This window comes from Diabrotica virgifera, chromosome 4 (assembly GCF_917563875.1).
Source record: "Diabrotica virgifera virgifera chromosome 4, PGI_DIABVI_V3a".
Taxonomy (NCBI): domain Eukaryota; kingdom Metazoa; phylum Arthropoda; class Insecta; order Coleoptera; family Chrysomelidae; genus Diabrotica; species Diabrotica virgifera.
Genome location: NC_065446.1, coordinates 179,210,635 through 179,234,912, shown reverse-complemented (window position 1 = coordinate 179,234,912; position 24,278 = coordinate 179,210,635). Strand labels below are relative to the sequence as shown.

The following is a 24,278-nucleotide window of genomic DNA, read 5'->3' as shown; positions in this document are numbered from 1 at the left end:
GTACGTGGCCCGTATTCAAAATTTTAACGCAACAGTCACTATCATATTAATCTGTATTATTTTTTTGCTTTTGTTTCTGCAAAAATGTTGAAAATATAAATTGACTATATAGTTTTTTTCACTAGTCTTGACCTCACAAGTAAATACTTTTCGGGTTATTTGCGAGTGAATATATTCATTTCTCAAAAAATAGTACGTTTTTAGACGGATTTTCGTAAATAACTTAAAAAGGAAGTATTTCACCAAAAAAACATTCAAAGCAAAAATACAGCTTATCAAAAAGTGAAAAAAATGTTTTATATAAATATGACATATGAAGCCGTAGACCCAGTAAAAGCAGAGTTGTAGCTAATGAAAAGTAGGTTCTTATTATTTGTCAAATTCAAAATTGAATATTTCTACATGAAATAACCAAAAAATTAAGAACTTTTCGGGGAATACTCATCATAACTTTTTTAAAAAGTTAAAAAGCAGCTTTATTTTTTTGAGTTTCTAGTATCAGAAGTAAACAAGTTGCGCACAAAATTAATTTTATCCCTTTTTTGTAAAAAAAATCTAGAAGTAAACAAGTTGCGCACAAAATTAATTTTATCCCTTTTTTGTAAAAAAAATCTAAAAATCACCTCCTAATTAACATCTCAAATGAAATTAATGAAATTAATTAAATGGAATTCTTCCTGTATATATTATTTTACTTATCCGGATATTCAGTTCTTTTTGAAATCTCTCTCCTCCGTATTTTAAAAGTTCATTTGCTATTCCATCTTTCCCTGGTGCTTCTCGATTTTTCATCTGTTTCAAAGCGTTCGTTATATCTTCCTCTTTAATTTCTGTTTGCTTATCCGATTCTAATTCTGGTTTTCCAGTTCTTCATGATTAGCTGTTTGATACAGGTTTTCTAGGTAAGTTGTCCATGTATTTGTATCAATATGTTTTACTTCTATCAATTCCTTCATCTCTGCTGTTTGGCCTCTTATCATTTTCCACATTTCCTTTTGCATCCCGTATAAGTCGTGTTCCATCTCTTTTGAAAATGCTTACCAATGTTCTGTTTTCTTCCTACTTACTATTGAGTTTAACTGATTTCAAACTCTTTTATATTTTTCATATGTTTGTCTCGTTCTTTTGAATTTGTATTCTAGCTAGATTTTTTTTTCTTGGCATTTTATTTTTATTTCTTCACAGATCCATGGTGTTCTCCTTTTCTTTCGTATATGTTTACTTATCTTACGTTCTCCAAGTGTGTCCGTTGCTGCCATTTTGATATTATCTCTAATCTTCCTCCAACTTTTTTCTATGTCTTCATCTGGTGTTATGTAGTTTTCGTTCAGTACTTTTTGCAGTCTTCTCTGGTATAGATCTCGTGTTGACAAGTCTTGTAGCTGTTCTACCTTTATTCTTGTCTCACATTCAATACGGTCTTCTTTCCTGTTTTTTTGTAGATGTATTCTGATTTTTCCAAGTACTAGGTTGTGATCACTTCCGATATTAGCTGCACTTAAACATCTTATGTCTAGTACTTGAGAATGATGGATGTTTCTGTTTGTCAATATATAATCAATATCGGATCTGTGTGGTCTTGTATTTTTGAATGTAGATTTTTGTTGATCTTTGTGTCTGAAGAACGTATTGTTTATTCGAAATTCATTCTGAGAGCAAAAGTTAATAAGTAGTTCCTAAAGAGTTTACAATAAATTATTCAGAATTTATTAACTTCTTGGGAATAAAACTGGATAATCGTCTATCTTGGTAAGACAATATACACTCACTCCGACTGTCAGCTCAAACGGGCTCAACTTAATGAAAAATATCTCTCATAAACAATGGGATGTCGACTTCCAAACTCTTATGACTGTTCACTGAAAGTTGGGTTTCAACCTGAGATACAATATGCTAAATTGTTACGTTTGGCTTGTTCTCTTGTATGGAATGAAAGCATGAATAATAAAGGCCAGCTCCACTAACAAACTTGAAGTCTTTGAAATGAGGTGCCTGCACCGAATGCTTAAAATATCATGGACATACTTAGGGACATATTGTGAGGAGAACGATATACTTGTCGGCAACTGGAACTCGAGGGAAACATAGAGGGCAAGAGAGGTCTAGAAAAAGATGTCATGGCTGGGTAATATTAGCCAAATGATATTAATGAAATTACTCTTCATAGAATAATGTAATCGTGACTATCTAATATCTCACCTGACAATACAATACACGGTGGACGCCTACGCAGAAATACACGGCACCTTTAAGAAGTAAAGTTAATAATAAATAATTCAATAATTATACTGGGCCACTATTTTCCCCCTAACTCGGAAAATGTCGACCGCTCGAAAAAACTTGGAAGAAATCGCGATTGCAACAATTTACGAGTCCTTACAATTTTTCTCTCGAAGAGTTTAAAGTGGCCGAGCGGGTTAAATACGGTTGCAATATCTCCAAACGAAATATACAATCATCAGAAGAGACTGTAATTAACGAAAATAACTACCTAATTTTTTATCGAGATTATGAGGCAAATAAGAAATGTACAATATCTAAAACCACCCAGTGAGTATTTTTCTCGTTAAATAAATTTTTTATTAAATAAATTATATTAATATATATATTATATAAAATTATTAAATAAACTTTAGAATATTCAATGATTTGTTTCAAGAATTCAAATTAAAAGACAAATTACAACTACAATTATTCTTGCTAATTTAAAAACGAGTTTACAAAGTAATAGGTACATAGGTACACTCCAATAATTATTTTAAAGATTGCCATTGTTATCGTTGAATGAGAACTCAAATTTAAATGCATCAAAAGAAATAAATAATTTTTATTATAATCCGGTTGACCCGACCGACCCCAAATTCCGATAACCAAAGCTACCTGAATACGTCTCATCGTTGTCTCAGGTAAATTCAATCTCGTACCTAGAAAGCTGCTAACGCGATCTATTTCTAAAACCACTGGTATCGTACATAAACGCTCATTTAGTTTCGTATCTTCTAGTTTTATTCTCTGACAACGTCAAGGTCTCAAGGAGATATATACAATGCTACATGAACTTCGGTTAGTGTGTGCCAGTGTAGGTCTTAAAATAAACATCTCTAAAACAAAATTCCTGACAAACCTCGTACCTAGCGGAAATATCAATATTGGAGACAACGAAGTAGAGCTAGTGGAAAAATACATATACCTTGGACACGAAATAAAGATCACAAGAGACAACCAAACATGCAAACTACAAAGAAGAATAAACCTAGCATGGGCAGCCTATGGAAGACCGAAAGACATCTTCAAAAGCGATATACCAATTTCTTTAAAACGTAAAACATTTGACCAATGTGTGTTGCCTGTGATGACTTATGGTGCCAAAACTTTGACATTGACAGCTACAACTTCTAAAATGCTGCAAATAGCCCAGAGGAAAATGGAAAGTCAATGCTGAGTATATCGCTTCGTGACAGAGTTAGAAATGAAGACTTAAGACGAAAAACAGGAGTTACCGATGTAATTTCCCGAATTGCCATCCTGAAATGGAACTGGGCCTGACACGTCGCCCGAATCAGTGATGGGAGGTGGACGAAGAGATTACTTGAGTGGAGGCCGAGATTAGACAAAAGAAGTAGAGGAAGACCACCTACTCGATGGACTGACGATCTCAAGAAAATGTCAAGAAATTGGATGCAAAGTGCTCAAAATAGAGCACAATGGACAAAAATGAGGGAGGCCTATGTCCTGCAGTGGACGCAAAGGGCTGGATGATGATGATGATGATGATGATGAATGTCACTATAAGGATCACCTGATTCATCTCCTTTTTTGGTTGACCATATCGACGGTAATCCAGTAATCAGTATCGGACAACTTATAAGACTATTTAGTACATTCTTTCACGGCTTTTGCTCTAAATTTTAAAGAACCGCTTGGATTGACATGAAATTTGGCATACGTATAGCTTACATGTCAAAGAAAAAAAGTGATATTGTGCCGATTTGTGCTTTTGCCCTGGGGGTGACTTTCACCCCCTCTTGGGGGTGAAAAAATATATGTCCAAAATAAGTCGGGAAATGGGTAAACTGACTAATTTTAAGTAACTTTTGTTCTATAGAGCTTTTTCGCCAAGTCAACACTTTTCGAGTTATTTACGAGTGAATATGTTCATTTTTCAACAAAATAACCACATTTTTAGACGGTTTTTCGCAAATAAATCAAAATGTAAGTATTTTGTCGAAAAAAAACGTTCTTAGCAAAAATATAGCCTATAAAAAGTAAAAAAAATGGTGTACGCGTTAGGTCTCTGGATCTCGTAGAACCAGAGTTATAGCCAATGAAAAATAGATTAATATTCACCAAATTTCAAATAGAATATTTCGACGTAAAATATCCAAAAAATTAAGCACTTTTTGGGGAAAACGCATTATAACTTTTTTAAAGTGTTTAAAAAAAGCTTTATTTCTGTTTTTACAAAAAGTTTCTAGCATTAAACTTAAGCAAGTTACGCTCAAAATAAAGTTGGTCCCTTTTGTTTTGGCAAAAAAAAATCGTGAAGACAACCCCCTAATTAGCAACTTAAATGAAATTAATCGTTACCGCACTACAAATTATTTAACTTATGTTGTGCTTATATGATCTGTAAGTTTCATCGATTCAGAATACTTATTTTTGAAAAAATTTGGTTTCAAAGTAAAATTTTTAAAAATTTTAATTTTGAAAAATATGCTTTTCTTCAAAATAACTTAAAAATTGTTAGAGATACCAAAAATCTCGAAAAACAAAAAAAGTCAGCAATACTTTTTTGAATATCATGTATTTTTTTGTTTTTCTGTTAGACAAAAATTGATTAAGATTTGGTGTTTCTAAATTTGCATACATTCGTGATCAGTGACTCGTTCAACCTCTTTTAACTACAGCCCTTTCAATAATAAGAACTTTGAACCGATGAAATTTACATTCATATAAACAATACAAACACGGGTCAAGAAACTTGTGAAGTCGTAACGATTAAGTTCATTTAAGATACTAATTAGGGGGTGATTTTCTCGATTTTTTTACCAAAACAAAAAGGGACTAACTTTATTTTGAGCGTAACTTGTTTACTTTTGATGCTAGAAAATTTTTTTATAGAACAAAAATGAAGCTTTTTTTAAACACTTTAAAAAATTTGTAATGAGTTTTCCCAGAAATGTGCTTCATTTTTGGTTATTTCACGTTAAAGTGAGTTTGACGAATTTGAAATTTGGAATTTGACGAAAATGAACCTATTTTTCATTAGCTATAACTTTGCTTCTACTAGGTATAGAGACGTAATCTATACACCATTTTTTAAATTTTTTACAGGCTATATTTTTGCTAAGAATGTTTTTTGACAAAATACTTACTATTTGAGTTATTTGCGAAAGACCGTCTAAAAGCGTGGTTATTTTGTTGAAAAAATGAACATATTCACTGCCAAATAACTCGAAAAGTATTGACAGTGAAAAAACTGTATAGAACAAAAGTTACTTAAAATTAGCCAGTTTATCCATTTCCTGACTCACTTTGGACGAATATTTTTTCACCCCCAAAGCGAGGGTGAAAAGCACCCCCAAGGCAAAAGCACATATCGGCACAATATCATGAATCTAATTGCATGAATCCATTTTTGTCGTTGAATCACCTTATGCTTAGCGACAGGAAAGTTGTAGAATACACAGTTACTATTGTAACCAGTATTTCGACACTCTTTAATACAACAACTTTTGTGAGACATTTTAAAGCTATAATATGCAACTCTTAATGTAGAACGTCAAAAAGCAAATTTCCAGTAAAGGTTTACAAACTTGTCACTACTGGCGCTCGCGAATTTTTAATTATCCCCTCTACCTACGAGCTCACAGCGTATATTTTTACTAAGAACGTTTTTTTCGAGAAAATACTTACTTTTTGAGTTATTTGCGAAAAACCGTCTAAAAATGTAGTTATTTTGTTGAAAGATGAACATATTCACTCACAAAAAACTCGAAAAGTGTTGACTTGGCGAAAAAGCTCTATAGAACAAAAGTTACTCAAAATTAGTCAGTTTATCCATTTCCGGACTTATTTTGGACATATATAGAGCAAAAGCACACATCGGCACAATATCACTTTTTTTCTTTGACTTGTTAGCTATGTGTATGCCAAATTTCATGTCAATCCAAGCGGTTCTTTAAAATTTAGAGGTTTTGCAATATTTTACCGTTAAAGAACGGACTAAATAACAATTTGCTAAAGAGTTATAAAAAACAAAGGTTTTTTTATATAGGGTGTCCCAAAAGTAGCGGAACGGTCGAATATTTCGCTAAATAAACATCGGATCGAAAAACTGAAAAATACGTATTCAATAATTTTCAAAAATCTATCCAATGACACCAAACACCAACCCCCACTACACCCTCTGGAGGTGGGGGGTAACATTAAAATCTCAAATAGAAACCCTCAGTTTTTCTTGCAGATTTGGATTCGTTACGTAAAAGTAAGCAACTTTTATTCAAGACATTTTTTTCGAACTGTGGATAGATGGCGCTGTAATAGGGAAAACGATTTATCCTGATACCATAGGTAAATTATAGAAACGGTCTAATATCTCGAGAAATACACTTCCAAATGAGAAACCAAAAACAGGTTTTTAATATTTTTTGAAAACCTATCGATGAACACCAAACATGACTCTCTAACCCATCCCCTGGAGGTGGAGTGGGGAGTAACTTTAAAATCTTCAATATTAATCCCCACTTTTTATTGCAGATTCGAATTCGTCATGAAGAATTAAGCAACATTTATTCGAAACATTTTTTAAAATTGCTGATAGATGGCGGTAATAAATCGTATTTTTCCAATTAAAGCGCCATCTATCAACAAGTCTAAAAAATGTTTCGAATAACTTTTGCTTCATTTTTCATGATGAATCCGAATCTATAATAAAAAGTGGGGTTGCTATTTAAGATTTTAAAGTTACCCCCACCCCACCTCCAGGGGGTGGGTTGGAGGGTCATGTTTGGTGTTATTCGATAGGTTTTCGAAAAGTATTAAAAATTTTTGGTTTTTCATTTGGAAGTGTATATCTTGAGATATTAGACAGTTTCTATAATGTATCTATGGTATCAGGATAAATCGTTTTTCCCAATTATAGCTCCATCTATCAACAGTTCGAAAAAATGTCTTGAATAAAAGTTGTTTACTTTTACGTAACCAATCCAAATCTGCAAGTAAAACTAGGGGTTTCCATTTGAGATTTTAAAGTTACCCCCCACCCCACCTCCAGGGGGTATAGTGGAGGTTGGGGTTTGGTGTCATTGGATAGATTTTTGAAAATGATTGAACACATATTTTTCAGTTTTTCGATCCGATGTTTAGTTCGCGAAATGTTTGACCGTTCCGCTACTTTTGGGACACCTTGTATAAATACGGATTAAAAATCTAAAAATTAAAAGAATAACTCGGAAATCACAAATAATCGCCGATAATTATTTACCTAAGGAATTTAAAAGTCAATACTATCAAAATTTCATGTTAAAAGTTGCAAAATTTTATAATTTAGTTAAGTAAACTTGCCTGCGGTTGGACCAATTACAAACAAGAATTATAGTGCGGTAAATTTGAATTACTCCTCGTAGTTTAAAAACGAGGATATATTTTTCCCTTTTTGTTCCCTTTTTGGTTGATAAGATAAAATGTGATGAATTTTTAAAAACCCAATTCTTAATCTCACATCCATTTTATACATAAATTGGAAAAATATCGTTTCAAAACTTAATACTAATAATCTGCAACTTGTATTTATTATATGCTTAACTTCAAATTGTTTTTAAAAATGCTAAATATTTATAAATATCAGGTGACGACGCTATGTGTCGCATTAGTCATACACGGAGCGAATAGAACATATCGAATAATTTATCATTAGTACAGAATAACTAACCATACAGAAGCGAAACTCAGGCCGAAAACGGTAACATAAATTTCATGCTCATGCGTCACGTAACTGGTGTAACCTCACTTTTGCGACTGACAGTGACAGTTGTTTATAGTTAAATTTTATATTTTATTTATTTTTCTAGTTAAATTTTATATTTCATATTTAATTAATATGTAACTATTTGTCAAAAATATTACATCATTTGGAATGGCCTATTCCTTAGAACATCAAGTTCTATTCTGTAGCTGGTGCACAAGGTCAAATATTTCGGTCCCAACTTTAGCGTCCCAACGCTTCTGTATAGTTAGTTATTCTGTGTCATTAGTAACATTGCGTTTTTATTTTCAGGCTGGTTTTTTCACAGAAAATCATTGAAATGGATTTGATTGAACATTTTCTTGCGAAAATCGGCACCAAAGGATGTAGGTCCTGGAGAAAGAAAGTAGATTATTATCGGATGGATGGTACAGTGAAGCCTGAAGAACGCTCATGTATATGTGATCGGTTTAACGAGAAAAATTCAAAAGTTAAGTAAGTATGAAAACTATCGGAAAAATATTATATTGCTTTCGTCTTTCGTTATTTATTCATATATTTATTTGTATTGAGTATACTTGATTACAAGGTTTTTAAATTATTACTGTTATCCTTGTTATCTCTCTACAGTTTCTACAGGAGCTATCTAATTATTCTTTGCGTCAAGATATAAGAAATTTGGCTTGACGCTGGTGGTATGTCCCTACCGATTTAGTATCATAATAACAAACAACAAACCCTCCAGGAGCGGATTCGCTAAAATTAAGGGGAAAGGAACAAATACAAAATTTTGACGCCTGTCAAGATTTTCAATGTGTTTTAAATGTAATCATTTTTTTCGAATCCTGAGAAAACTAATATGTAAGTAAAATCAATGGGAAAGTCCCCGTAGCTGGCTGAATACCATAGTTAAAAAACCATACAGAAGTAAAAACTTCTTTTGTATATTGGTATAAAAAGTTTTATTAAAAAACATAAAAGTCCTCCAAAAGGATTTGCAAAACGTTTTCAATCTGAATCAGATCATCCTCAGTGCGTTCTGCTTCGTAAAAGAAACTAGCAACTTTTTTAAAAAGGTTACATCGATATAAATGGTTTACATAATAATTAAGTGATATTTGTAGCGACTCCAAGTCGATGTTACAAGATGAAATGTGCTAGGAGTGCTCAAAGGGCAACATGGTTCCCTGCTCGTTAAGAACTCGTGGTTCTTGCCAGTTCAATGGACACAGACCAACTCCAAGACCACTCCCGACCAAAAGAGTTGGTCTGTGTCCATTGAACTGGCAAGAACCACGAGTTCTTAACGAGCAGGGAACCATGTTGCCCTTTGAGCACTCCTAGCACATTTCATCTTGTAACATCGACTTGGAGTCGCTACAAATATCACTTAATTATTATGTAAACCATTTATATCGATGTAACCTTTTTAAAAAAGTTGCTAGTTTCTTTTACGAAGCAGAACGCACTGAGGATGATCTGATTCAGATTGAAACCGTTTTGCAAATCCTTTTGGAGGACTTTTATGTTTTTTAATAAAACTTTTTATACCAATATACAAAAGAAGTTTTTACTTCTGTATGGTTTAATATGTAAGTATTTTTGAAAAATTTAAACGCAGAATGATAAATTACTTTATTACCGAGGGCCGAAAGTCCCTTGGAATGAATTAAAAGTTTCTTTTGAATGAGATATTTGAAATTAAAAATCACATTAAATTTTCACTTAGTTTTTCACCCCTGTAACTAATTAAAATAAACATTATAGAAGTTTTCAGGGACTTTCGGCCCTCGGTAATAACGTAACGGCTTAAAGCCGAAAGTTCGTACCCAACCCCTTAACAAAAAAAAATTCAAGTCTTCAAGTAGATATAATATTTTAATGGGGTTGGAATAATAAATATAAATTTAAATATCATTTTATATTTATTACGTATTTATATCTATGTAGTTATAGGTATATTATTATGTACAATGAAATAAGAGAAATGAACAAATTAAAGAAATTAAGGAAATTAATGATAATAACATAAAAGATTCAAAGAGTGGTAGCAAAAATCAGAATTAAAAAGATAACATAATAAAAAATAACAAAGAAAATAACATAGAAAAATAAAATTTGAAGTTTAGACGGAAAAAAAAATAAATACAAATTACAGCTCTATGTCACTATCGCTGTAATCTTCACTAGAATCGTTATCTAATGTTATAATTATTGGTTTAATATGTGAGGTTAATGTTCTGTAATGATCTTCCGTTTTTATAACATGTGAAACACAATTTTGCCACAGTGTTGGGGAAATCTTTTTTATTTCTTCTACAACATGTGACACCGATTCGCTACTAAATTTGGGACAGCAGTTGTTTCGCCGTAAACTTTCCTTAAGTTGGCTCCAGATTAATTCAATGGGGTTGAAGACACAGTAGGAAGGAGGTAATCGCAATACATTATGACCATCACGTTTGGCTAATTCGTCTATAACAAATTGTTTCTCAAACACTTTTGTGTGAAGAACTTCCAACATTTCTTTTTTTGTATATGTTTCTTCAAAGTACAAATCATTGTCATACAAAAAATCAGATATCTGTTTTTTTGTCGAACCTACACCGGGGATTTTTCTAATTTGTTCGCTGTGATACGTTGCGTTATCCATTACAATTACACTTTTTGGAGGCAAATTTGGCAACACCTTCTTTTCAAACCATTCCTTAAACAAGCTACTCGTCATATTTTCATGGTAGTCCAGCTTTGAATCTTTAATGTTTTTTGCCGATAGTAAAAAACTTTCCCCTCCAAGCCAGCCATTTTTGGATCCAATGTTCAGAATAATTATTCGCTGACTTCTATTAATTGGATAATTGGGTGCACATTTAATAGAATCGTCTGTCCAACCTTTTTGAGCAGTATCGTGGGTATCGAACCATGTTTCATCTAGATAAAATATCGGTCTTCCTTCATCTCTAAATTTAGATATAGCATCCCAGTATTCATTTCTCCATTTAATTAGACGAGGAGAATCCATTATTGATGATCGCTTATTAATTTTCTTGTATCGAAAACCAATGTGATTCAAAAATCTTGATAAAGTTGAAGGCGAATACGTAATGGAATAGTCTTTAACAAGTTGATCGTAGATCATACTAAGCGTTGGAACTAGGTTCTTTGAATAGAAATTGTAAATTGCACTTCTAATTACCTCAGCATCTTTTTCATTTACTGCTTTATGTGTAGAAAAGTCACTCCGCTTTTTACGAGGTTGAATTCTATTCGCAACAATTTTCCACACTGTTGTATATGGCATCATTGTCAGTCGAGATGTTGTCTTGATGAGGAATTTACCGTCTTCTGGATTTGGATTATCTTCTTTCACAGTTTTATAAACATTCCTAATAATTTCTTTGGCATCATCAGATAAATGTACACGTGTTTTACACTTAGCACTAGCTTCACCGACTTCAGACATTTTACTTGAATACTCGCGATCTAACCTTCTATCTAAATGCAAGAAAATAACTGCCTGAATGTGCAAATGTCAAACTTAAATATGTTTGCCCCCCTTTCATAATGTTCCATAATGTATGTTTTCTGGATAAATAAATGATACTTAATTTTACCTAAATACCTATAAGCACGAGAATTATGTGTAAAGCTATAAAATAATAATTAGAGGTATATCTTATCTTTAACTAATGCTCTTTCTAATGATTCTTTAATTTTTTTATTTAAAGATAGAAAGCTGCATTATCGGAAGTCCATTTTGTTTAAAGTGAAAACGATATAAAACACATTATAATCTAACTCCATAAAATTCACGTAATGAGCGCATTGGACATAAAAATTGTTTGTGATCGTTTGTAATTGATTCCAAGCAAGTTAATTTCAGATGACTAAACTAATTCGTCTACAGTAAACAAAATTTTTAATACATTGTCTTGAAATTTTAATTTTAATAATTTATTTGCATTGGTAGGTAACGAGTCAGTTCTGTAAATAATATAAAGTACGGCCCTGGTAGCTGTTCCAAAACTATTGCCACCCGTTGCAAAGGCAATGGAGGGATTAGTAACGTCAACTATTTATTATAATACTAAATCGGTAGGGACATCCCACCAGCGTCAGGTCAAATTTCTTATATCTTGACGAAAAGAATACCTTCAGTTATGCTAGGCTGTTCAATAAGTTTTGCGGTTCGATAAGAAAAACACAATTTTAAATTCCATCCCTGAAGTAGAATCTGGAAGGGCTGCAAAATACGCTTCCACGGCTCTTATAACTTCATCATTTGATGAAAAACGCTTTCCACGCATGAATTTTTTTTAGGTATTAAATAGTCCAGGGCCGAAAAATAAAAACGGGAAAAAATCAATACAGGTATTTGAAGGTGCTAAATCGTAGGGGGGATATAGTTAATTAACAATACATACAGAGGTACTCGTAAATCGACTTCATTTTTTTATAAACAAAGGCCAAAGTCAGAAAATATTGTTTTTTGCCTATAGCATTTTTAGTATCATATTTACAGCAAAAGTTGTTTTATGAAAGTTGTGTATCATGAAAATAAGATTATTTTGATTTTTTATAAGTTAAAATCCATAAAGAATTAACCGAGATAATTGCAAAAAACCAAATTTTTTGCACTATTTTGTAAATGTTAATAAATTTTACCAGATAGGTCGTAAGAAATTTATTATACCTTAATCGTGAGGAAATTAAGTGCCTTTATTAGTGTACAAAATTTCAAGAAGATCTGTTTGCCAGTTTACGAGTTATGTTAAATGTTTATCCCACACATCGAATGTTTAAACAATCATTGTTGCCATAGGAGTATTTTCAGAGCTTTTTGGCAAAGTGCACTTAGTTCTCAAAGTCTAAAAGTACTAAGAAAGTTGAAAAAAAGAATATATTTGTTTCTTAATTGTTGTTGAACAGGTCGATAAAAAAATGGTGAGTTTTTTCCTTATAAACAATTAGAATATCTTTGTTATTTTTTCTGACAAATAATTATAATTGGTTGTATCCAAAAGCTGGTAAAAAAACACATATTAAAAAAGAAAAAAACAACTTTCTAGGACCAATAATAGCCAAGTTATACTTTTTTTTTGAAAAATCACATCTCGATTGTTTTTAAATATTAAGAGTTGAAATTTTTACAGAATGATAATAAATATCTATATTTTATATTGCAATTTATAAGTACGGAATATCTTCTATTTAAAACGAGTAATAACCCTTTAAAGTGAAGTTACTCACACAGACTGAGCTGGGACCATGTGATGGGGAAGATTGTCGGAGTCCAGTTTCGCGCGTCGAGATTTTGCTATAGAAAGTTCAATTTGGAGCGCTTGAAAAATTTTATAATATCTCAGCTTCCAGAGAACGTAGAGCCTTCATTTTTTTTTGGGTAACTCGACAAAAGAATAACAACTAGCTCATGTTCATTTACCGGAAAAATGAGAAAATTCTGGAAAATGGACTTTTTTATTCAACATTCATTTACAATGTTAACACTAATATATTTTGATAAATATTTTCATAAAATATAAATTTGCAAATAAATATTAAAATATAATTATAGTATATATCTATTTATATACAGGGTGGTTCATTTTATTCGCCTCGGTGTCTGTACGGAAAACGACTTGATTTAAAAAAAAATTCTTCATAGACATATACAGCGCAATTAATACTACAATCTAAAAAGAAATGTGAATTATATAGGGTGCTACAAAAAAGAGTGGTATATCAAAGATATATTTTTTTATTGAATATTCTACAACTGATGAAATTTTTAAATTGCTCTTAAAAAATAAGCTAGACTATACCTAAGTACAGGGTATTTTGATTTATTTAAATTTTTAGAAAAATATAAAATTTTAGAAAAAAAATAAATATTTACAAATCTAAGAGTCGGTGACAAATTTGTTCTTAGATCTTCATAATAGACTATTCAGCATTTTTAAACAGATGTTTATTGAAACAAAATTTATAATTACTTAATAGTAGGGTAACGGGTACAGTGATTGGCCACTTAAGGGATTTCAAATTGAATTAAAATTGTAAATTGGTATATTTTAATGTGAAATATTTTGTAAGGGTTTTTTAATAACGATGAAATATCAAATTTTATAAAAACTCAGCGTATTTTAGTAAAAATAATAATGTACATAAAAAATTAACACAAATTTAAAAACATACAAAATTACACAGTTATTGGCCATGCAAACATAGTAATTGGCATATAGAATTACAGTTATTGGCCACTCATAAAATTCCTAATTTTATTTTTTTATTTGTGCAGTTAGGGCACACAAAACTATTTAGATATTCAATTTCTTGTTGTTTTTTAACACAACTACCAATATGGGAGCCTCTGACACAAAATAAACATTTTATTCCAACTTTTGATTTAGGAATATTTTAGGAACAAGAATAGCACAATCCTGTATACAAAAGATTATTATTTACAGACATGTTGGTGTTGTCTGATTGTTTCACCAATATATCTGAGAGAATTTGTATTTCTTCATGTTCTGGATATCCCTCTGTTTCGAAAAACAACTTTCTTTTAGCCGACTCACCAGCACGTTTTTCTTTGCTGGTTTCCAAATTTGTACATTTGCTTTGGGAAGTAGTCCTCAAATTTGATGAATTCTTATTGTTGGAGACATCAAAATATACGTTATCAATTGAGGGCAGAATAGCGTTTTCCTCTACAGAATCAGGAAATTGGTTCCGTGGCAGTTCGTGGTTTTCTTTGGCGTTAATCACTTCTGGTATATGTACTCTAACTCCATTTCTCAAAGTAGTGCTTTTAATTGTATGATCAAGAAGTGTGTCTGATTTAAAAGTATTTGTATCTACAATATCACCTGTATTTAGTGTAACATTTTCTTTATTCTTCACAACATTTTGACATTTTTTGCTCTCGGAATTGGCTCTTGTGGCAATTTTTTTTATTACTTTCTTCTTGGTTTCTTTATTTTGTTTACCTTTATTGTTTGCTTTTGCGTCAATTCGCTTTTGTTTCCGTTCTAATTTTATTTTTTCTTGTTCGTGTTTCTCTTCAATTTTACGCCTCTCTGCATTTTGAAGATCTGAAGAAGTGAGCACGAAAGGCAACCGTTCTGTTTGCTTTTTACCCTTTCTTTCTGGGGTTTTTGGCCAAAAAAGAATTTGTCAATTGAGGTGTCAATTTCTTTATATAATGAGTTGTCTTGATTTACTAAAGGCAGATTATCGGATGTCGATTGAATATCTAAAGTCATTGTATCTTCTGTGACAATAGTATCTTTTTGTTTGGGTTTTCTCGTCTAAACTTTAATACTGCCCGGTTCCAATTTGCCTTTAATAGTTTAAATGCAGCAACATCTGCAGGCTGTATAATTCTGGTCGCATTGGGATATAATGCCACTAAAATAATTTGTAACTTTGAGCATAATTTACTGGTTTGAATAGTTAAGTGAGTTTTATGTCCATCAACGAACAAAATGACTGGAAATTTAGTGTTTTTTGCAACTAGGTACTTATATAAGACGTTTCCTACGTTTTTTTTCTCTGATTCTGGCTTTGGTTTAGAACTAGAACCTTTAGCCACGTAATTGTATAACTTATCACTAAGTCAGGGGAGTAATGTGTAGTGTGTGTGTTGAGTAAGTGTCTTGTTACTTTGCAAAGTCGACGTCATTGTCTTTGCAAAGAGACGCTAATTGTTTCCGAACGTCTGCGGTCCCTCCGGTGAGTACCGATCCCACAAGGACAGAAACTATTTTTCATTTATTAATTTATAATAAATGAAAAATTTCTGACCCTGGTAGGATTCGAACTCCCGACCTTTCGTTTCAAAGGTAGGCGCTCTTACCACTGCGCCACAGAGGGGGTTACGTTTCCTATGTATTCATAGAAGTTTTCATTCTTGATCCATCCCGTATCGCTACAGCCTATGCCCCATTCTCGAGGAACTGAATTTATAACATTGCTAGGAAGTCGTTTGTATGGGTAAATAATCATCGGTGCTGTTATTTCTTCAGATGCTGCAAATCTAAACATAACCGCCAAATTAACTTTGAAGTGATGTTCTATTTGATATACATTTTTGCTTCCCTTTACAGCCAACACTCGTTTATTTTTGTGACACAAGAGGAAGCAGATTTCATCCCCATTAAAAACACGTGAAGGATCTTGAAGAATATCAATGTAACGTTTACGGTGTAAATATTCTTGAACACCGGTGAACCATTTTCTTATATCTTTTTCATACACAACTGAACTTGCTGCTGTTACCGCTTCTGGAGTTCGCTCGCTTAAATCTGGATGTCTCTTTAAAAAGGATCTATACCCACCTCTTCCGGGCCGATTGTCAGTAAAAGGATTAGCACGTGGATTTGCATCAAGAAAACCTTTAACCGAGTCTTGTATATTTTCCACTCTACTGGAAAACCTTTGTCTTGGCATATTACGATCCAATTCTTTAAACGATTCTCTTGGGACCAAGGTTAGTTTTTTCATTAAATTTTTCGCTTGCTCTAAACTGCAGTGTTGCTCTTGGCACATTAAATTGTTCAGCGGCTTTCCGTTGGCTCATGCCATTTTCTATGGCCTGAAAAGCAGGCTGAAGGTCTTGTTCTCTATATTTTTTGTGATACGTTTTATCTTTCCGGATATTTGGCATTTTTTATTCTAAAAATAAAAATAATTTAATAGTATCTAATAATGTTATCTACAATACGGACGTTTCAAATTTGATTCAGATTGCCCGCATTGGCATTAATTTTATAACAACTAAAATAATTGTAATTTCATAAAAACGAATCAGGACAAAAAAAGATATTCTTATTACACATTACAGTTATTGGCCACCCTGTGGTTTAGTGATTGGCAGTCGGCCAACCACTAGTTATTGCCATAAAAAATAAGAAAAAATGCTTGAAATATGTTGTGTTGGGCCAAACTAAGCTAAAAGAGCCTAAATTATAATAAATAATTTAATTTAAAGTAGGTACAGTAATTGGCCGGTAGGCCAATCATTATAATGCGGACATATTTAAGATACGGTGCTTGGCCACTAAAATTTACCGCCAAAAAATTATAACCTTACTATTAAAACCACCGATAACGTAAGATGTACCCCACTAAATCATCACAAAACATTAATATAAGCAGATACACAACATTATTAGCCAAGATAACTCACCTCATGAATGGCCTTCCTTAACAAATTCTTTAAAAAACTCTTAAAACTGGATGCACCTGTTAAGCTTCGAACAACACACGCTGTCACAACTAGACAATATTAACTGAGAGAGATAATGGCTAGACCAAATATATAGCAATGTTGCCGAATTGCAATGCAAATACATTTATTTCCTTATACTTTCTAAAAATCTTAATATTTCGGATTTTTGTGAAAGTGGCCAATCACTAGTGACCGGCCAACAACTGTACCCGTTACCCTACATTTTTAGATTTAAAAACTAATTGAAAACAAAAACCTTCTCAAATTAAAAAAAAAATGTGTGTATAGATTATAATTACCGATCTTCGTGAATTCTACACAGTTTATGTACAGGTTCATTAATTTTTTATTTCGTCAACATTATCCCTAATTTTTTACAACAAATATTCTTCAACTTCCACTTTCATCATCTATAATAACTGTCAAAAGGTTGTAGCATCTTTTTTCGCTAGTGTCATCTTTGAAATTTATGCAAAGCTCGGTACAATTGATTTATTTCAAGAAATTATGGATAATGTGGAAGAAATTAATGAACCTGTACAAAAACTGTGTAGAATTAACGAAGATGAATAATTATAATCTATACATAATTTTTTTTTTAATTTGAGAACGTTTGTGTTTTCAATTAATTTTTAAATCTAAAAATGTACGATTAAGTAATTATAAATTTTGTTACAATAAACATCAAAAATGGTCTATTATGAAGATCCAAGAAAAAAATCGTCACCGATTCTTAGATTTGAAAATATTTATTTTTTTCTAAATCTTTACATTTTTCTAAAAATTGAAATAAATCAAAACACCCTGTACTTAGGTATAGTCTAGCTTCTTTTTTAGGGGAAATTTAAAAATTTCGTCAGGTGCAGGGTGTTCCATAAAAAAATATATCTTTGATATACCACTCTTTTTTGAAGCACCCTGTATAATTTACATTATTTTTAGATTGTAGTGTTAATGGCCCGGTATATTTCTATGAAGAATTTTTTTTAAATCAAGTCGTTTTCCGTACAGACACCGAGGCGAATAAAATGAACTACCCTGTATATAAATAGATATATACTATAATTTTATTTTAATATTTATTCACAAATTTATAATATTTTATGCCAATATTTATGAAATTATATGTGTTAACGTTGTAAATGCATGTTGAATAAAAATGTGCATTTTCCAGAATTTTCCGATTTTTCCGGTAAATGAAAATTAGCTAGTTGCTATTATTTCGTCGAGTTACTCCAATTAAAAAATGAAGGCTCTACGTTCTCTGGAAGCTGAGATATTGTAAAATTTTTCAAGCGCTCCAAATTGAACTTTCTATAGCAAAATCTCGACGCGCGAAACTGGACTCCGACAATCTTCCCCATCACACGGTCCCAGCTCAGTCAGTGTGTGTAACTTCACTTTACAGGATTATTACTAGTTTTAAATAGAAGATATTTCATACTTATTAATTGAAATATAAAATATAGATATTTTTAATGATTCTGTAAAAATTTCAACTCTTAACATTTATAAACAATAGAGATGTGATTTTTCAAAAAAAAAGTATAACTTGACTATTAATGGTCCTAGAAAGTTGGTTTTTCTTTTTTAATGTGTTTTTTTTTACCAGCTTTTTGATACAATCAATTATAATTATTTATCAGAAAAAATAACAATATTCTAATTGTTTATAAGGAAAAAACTCACCATTTTTTAGCGACTTGTTTAACAACATTTAAAAAACAAATATAATCTTTTTTTTTCTTAGTATTTTGAGTCTTTAAGAACACATTGCACTTTGCCATAAAGGTCTGAAAATACTCGTAGGGCAACAATGATTGTTTAAACATTCAATGCCTGGGATAAACATTTAACATATACCCTATTCCACGAACATACGACTGTTTTGGATTACTTCGACAACGAATATTTTACTGTGCAAAATAATAAGAACGAAAGTAAATTGCAAATTACATTGTTGTTTATTGGAATAATTATTAGCGCCATTTACTTTCGTACTTCTTATGTTGCACAGTAAAATATTCGTTGTCGAAGTAATCCAAAACAGGCATATGTTCGTGGAGTGGCCCATAACTCGTAAACTAACAAATAGATCTTCTTGAAATTTTGTACACTAATAAAGGCACTTAATTGTCTCGTGATAAAGATAAGTTCCTTACGGCCTTTTTGGTAAAAGTTATTAACAGTTACAAAAGGGTGCAAAAACGTGGTTTTTTGCAATTATCTCGGTTAATTCTTTCTCGATTTTAACTTAATAAAAATTCAAATTAATCGTTTTTTCATGATACACAACTTTCGCAAAACAACTTTTACTGTAAATATGATACTAAAAATGCTATAGGCAAAAAACAATATTTTCTGACTTTGGCCTTTTTTTATAAAAAAAATGAAGTCGATTTACGGCGTACCTCTGTATGTATTTTTAATTAACTATATCCATCCTACGACTTAGCACCTTCAAATACCTGAATTGATTTTTACCCTGAAATCGCTCATATTTATTTTTCTGCTCTGGTCTATAAAATAGATGCAAGTCACTAGAGGCCAAATATTATGAATACGGTGGGTGCCTCAACAATTCGAACTTTAATTCATGGATTTTAGCCATTGCCACAATGCTCATATTTATGAATGAATTGTGCTGATGAAAAAGGATTTTTTTCTTTTAGAGACCAGGTATTTTTTCACGAATTTTTTTCTTCAGTTTGTGTACTAGATTACAATAATATCAGGCATTGTTTTACCAGTTTTCAAATAATCCACAAACAAAATTCCTCTCGCATATCAATAAATTGATGCCTTCTTGGCCGATTTCTGGATACGAACCCGTTTCAGAGCCGAAGAACCAGGTTCACACCACTTTTTCGTCTCTTGTTTCGATTCAGGATCATCGTTATGGGCCCAAGCTTCATCCATATAGTGATTCTCTAGTGTTTCCTAAATTGTGTGGTTGGCCCGTTTTCTCTGACCCCCAATTTATAACGACTATATCAAGAAAACTATTAATTTAAATTACTTTTTCAGATTACTGTTAATGTCTGTCAAAGTAGGAGGTTTAGGTTTAAATTTGACAGCTGCCAATAGAGTTGTAATCATGACTGTTAACTGGAATCCTTCCTACGACACTCAAAGTATATTCCGTACATACAGATTTGGACAAACGAAGGAAGTTTATGTTTACAGACTTATAGCATTAGTAAGTATATTTAGAATAAATTTTGTTTTATCATTTTTAACGAGGAAATAAGGGGATTTTATAGAAATTACTCACGAATATTAAAAATGTGGAAGATCATAAAAGTTACAGCCAAAATAATAGAAAGGCCAAGAGACTCGTTTAAAGAGAAAAAAATAGAAAGTGACAAATGGCTTGCATGAATATAGATCAAAAATTAGGTGGAGCTATTTTAGAAGCACAGAAGCCTATAGTCGAGGAAATGAAACTGAAAAAATGGCAAAACCTCTCAATTTTTTCGTCCCTCATCGATTTGAACAAAAATTTGGAATTAGGCTCATTTCACCCTCTAGTTCACTTTCTATATTGAGCCGTTGTACGCTTTTGGTTGTTTAAGGGTGAAAACTACCCCTAAAAAACTACTTGTAAAAAATTATAAAACAACATTTTAAACTTAAATATTGTCAACATTTGGTTCTTATTAGTTACATAATAATTGTTTTATGCTTTAAGATATACTATCATGATATTTCAACCCTTAAAACCACCCTTGTTGGAGCTATATATAAAAAATTACTTATCCTAAAAGAATAATTTCGGATTGCATCGATTTAGATAAAAATTTGGGATTAGGATCATCTCACCCTGTACTTCATATTCTATACATGCTCAAGGGCGTCGATTATTTTTAGGGGTGTAAACTACCCCTTATTGTCAAAAATTATATAAAAACATTGTATACTTTAATATGGGTAAAATTTGGTTTTGATTGGCTAAAAATAATAATTGTTTTATGCTTTAGGATATAATATCATAATATTTCAACCCTTAAAAACCACCCTTAAGAACATTACAATTTTTATAAGTAGATAATTTAATAGATCTATACAGAAAAAAAAATAGAATTAAAGAATTACAAAAACATTTATTTACAACAAATAGAGTAGTAAGGACGGCGAGAGACGGTTTCCCAATAGGAAGACGATCAGTGGGAAGACCACGAAAAAGATGGAATGACAACTTGCTGGAGGCACATTGAAAAACAGACAGACTAATGTCTATATAAAAGGAGGAAGACTTTTGAAATTGCTGGTTATGAATACTTATTTTTTCTACGAGCGTGCAAAAATGTCTACTTTCGCGCACGCATTTTAGTTTATTCCGCACGCGTGTTACTTTTCCGCACGCGGTTTACTTTTCCGCACGCGGTTTTTACTTTTCCGCACGCGTATCACCATCATGAAAACCAAGATCGTCGTCATGCTAACTAATTATATTGAAAGTTTGGTTTTGACAACATTGTCAAGGAATTAAGTCAACTTTTTAACAATTTTATTATTATCAAATACAAAATATGTAATTTTAATAATATCTATTTATTATTTACAATGTTTATATTGAACGTACAACTGAATCCTACGCTTTTTTCTTCAAATATGCTGTTAACTTAAAATAATCGCCTATATTGACATTTTTTTCAATTTTTAATACTGACTTGAGCATGGAATAGCGGGACCACAAAGTATTTTGTTTGCAGATTTTGGATAGACTAATAAAATAAGCCAAAAACACTTCTTCTTTTAAGCTATTTACACTTTTTTCTTTACACCAACTCATAAAAATATTGTATTCTTTCTTGTACCTGTTTGCTGATTTTTCCGGTAACAAATTAAGATAATTGACAACGTCGAGGATAGATGGAGGTAGTTCTTCGTCACTTGATGCCATCTAAATCACTGAATTATTTTTTAATTCGTAAGTAAAGATAAATTTTAAAGTGTATGACGTGCTTCTTGACAATAATTGCTTTGTTTGACATCGTTGCCTTGCCTTTAAAATATTAAAACCTGAACATAACAGGTATTTAGGCACCGCATTGAATTTAATTCGGTGTTATTAGATAGTCGTCATGCTAACCAATTATATAGAAAGTTTGGTTTTGACAACCTTGTCAAAGATTTAATTTGTGTATGTATTTTTATATTAATTCAATTAATTTGGTCATTTTTAAATGCTCGTAGAAAAAATATTGTTCCTAACTCTTGCAGAAAGTCTCTTTTCCGCACTCGACTGCTTGCCGAACTCCGCTTCGCTTCGTTTGGCAAACTGCAATCGCGTGCGGAAAAGTATGACTTTCTGCACTTGTTAGGAAAATAACTATATTTGTGAAGTACAATATTCAGAACCTATTACTTATTACTTATGTACAACCGCCAATACGTCATCAACAACCGCCAGAATCATCTAATATGTTTCATTTTACACTTATTCAAACAACTGCCATAAATGCAAAGGCAGCTAAACCAATGTGATTCTATATCTTCTTATTGTACAATTTGAGATTAATAAAAGTCGCAAAATTCTGTACTTTTTGAATGTATCTTTACAAAATTTTGATTATTTCAAGTATATTTTTACTGATTATTCATGAACAAATGTTATGCATTGATTTTTATCAAATATTAAGAGGGTGGGTACGAACTTTGGCTTCAATGCTATTTAAATGGGATTCATTTTAATAAGTATTTTTGAAAAATTTAAACGCAGAATGAAAGACTACGTTATTACCGAGGGCCGAAAGCCCCTGAAAACTTCTATAATGCCTATTTTAATAAGTTATAGGGATGAAAAACTAAGAGAAAATTTAGTGTGATTTTAAATATCTCATTCAAAAGAAACTTTTTATTCATTCTAAGGGACTTTCGGCCCTCGGTAATAAAGTAATCTTTCATTCTGCGTTTAAATTTTTCACAAATACTAATTAGTTTTCTCAGGATTGGAAAAAAATGATTACGTTAAAACACATTGAAAATTTTGACAGGCGTCAAAATGTTCCTTTCCTCTTAAGTCAACTTATATCTCACATTAAGACATACTTGAACTAGAGGAATCTGATTTACAGCGATAACATTGATAAACTACAAAACGTTTTACAACGTTTTCAATATACATACGGATTCTTTTTCACTTTCACTAGTAGCCAAAAAACGTCGTACATGGCTCTTTTGTTCCTGAGCTATGAATAAGATTACATCCGGTCTGATCCTTATATCTGCGTATTACGACTCTGCGATGAGAAAACAACTGTAAACTTGAAAATCCTTAGATAGGGCCTTTCTTAACCCATTACCATGTTTTCAGTATTTGGAACCACTGTTCGTCTGTCCGCGAATATAACTGATCCGTTATTAATACAGATAGAATGGCATATGAGGTGTCGAATGAAAGCCGCCTGTAGCACACGGATAGTATGAAAGATGAGAAATTTGACCTCGAACTTTCGGTTTTAGAATTGCAACCGGAAGTACCGTTCTAAAATCACAGAAATAGTATAAGCGATATATTATTCGACGTGCCTTAGCAAGATAAGAACAAATCTATTATATTAGTCAGGGATCCCAGGCCTATTTTCAGCATTTACTACTAACAAGCTAATTTTTCGTGAGTAGCTTCATTTTGACGAGGCGCCCAACTTTTTTCCTTACATCAATTTCCGTATGTGGTAGATAACAAAGATAGCAGGGATAGTCCAGTCGGGTTAGACGAATAACAGGCCTAACCTTGCATGCCAAGCTGCCCCAAATTTTATTTTTCTAATCTTTTGGGCCAATAGTAGTGTAAATTTAAAATATTGACTGAATTCCGCCGTTGCGTTAGTCGTCATTTTTATTTTAAACGGGAACAGTTTTTGCTCAATTTTCCGCTATTTTCAACTTCTCGACAAAAAGTATAAGAACTAAATTGTTGAAAATGTATTTTTTTGTATAATTTCTTTCATTACAATTTTTTGGAGAACGTAAACAACGTTACAACTTGGAGAACGTAAGGTAAGTAAACATATACGAAAGAAAAGGAGAACACCATGGTTCTGTGAGGAAATTAAAATAAAATGCCAAGAAAAA

At 31.9% G+C, this 24,278-nt stretch overlaps 1 protein-coding gene across 3 annotated transcripts in view; it reads left to right on the top strand.

Annotated features, from left to right (window-relative positions):
* The window catches only part of LOC126883268 (transcriptional regulator ATRX-like), a 442,769-nt gene that overhangs the window by 298,569 nt on the left and 119,922 nt on the right, over nt 1–24,278 (top strand). For all 3 annotated transcript variants that reach the window (XM_050648594.1, XM_050648595.1, XM_050648593.1), the window contains 2 exons: nt 8,279–8,461; nt 20,226–20,397. In XM_050648594.1, coding sequence (XP_050504551.1) covers nt 8,279–8,461; nt 20,226–20,397 — 355 coding nt within the window. The remainder of the gene's footprint in view (nt 1–8,278; nt 8,462–20,225; nt 20,398–24,278) is intronic.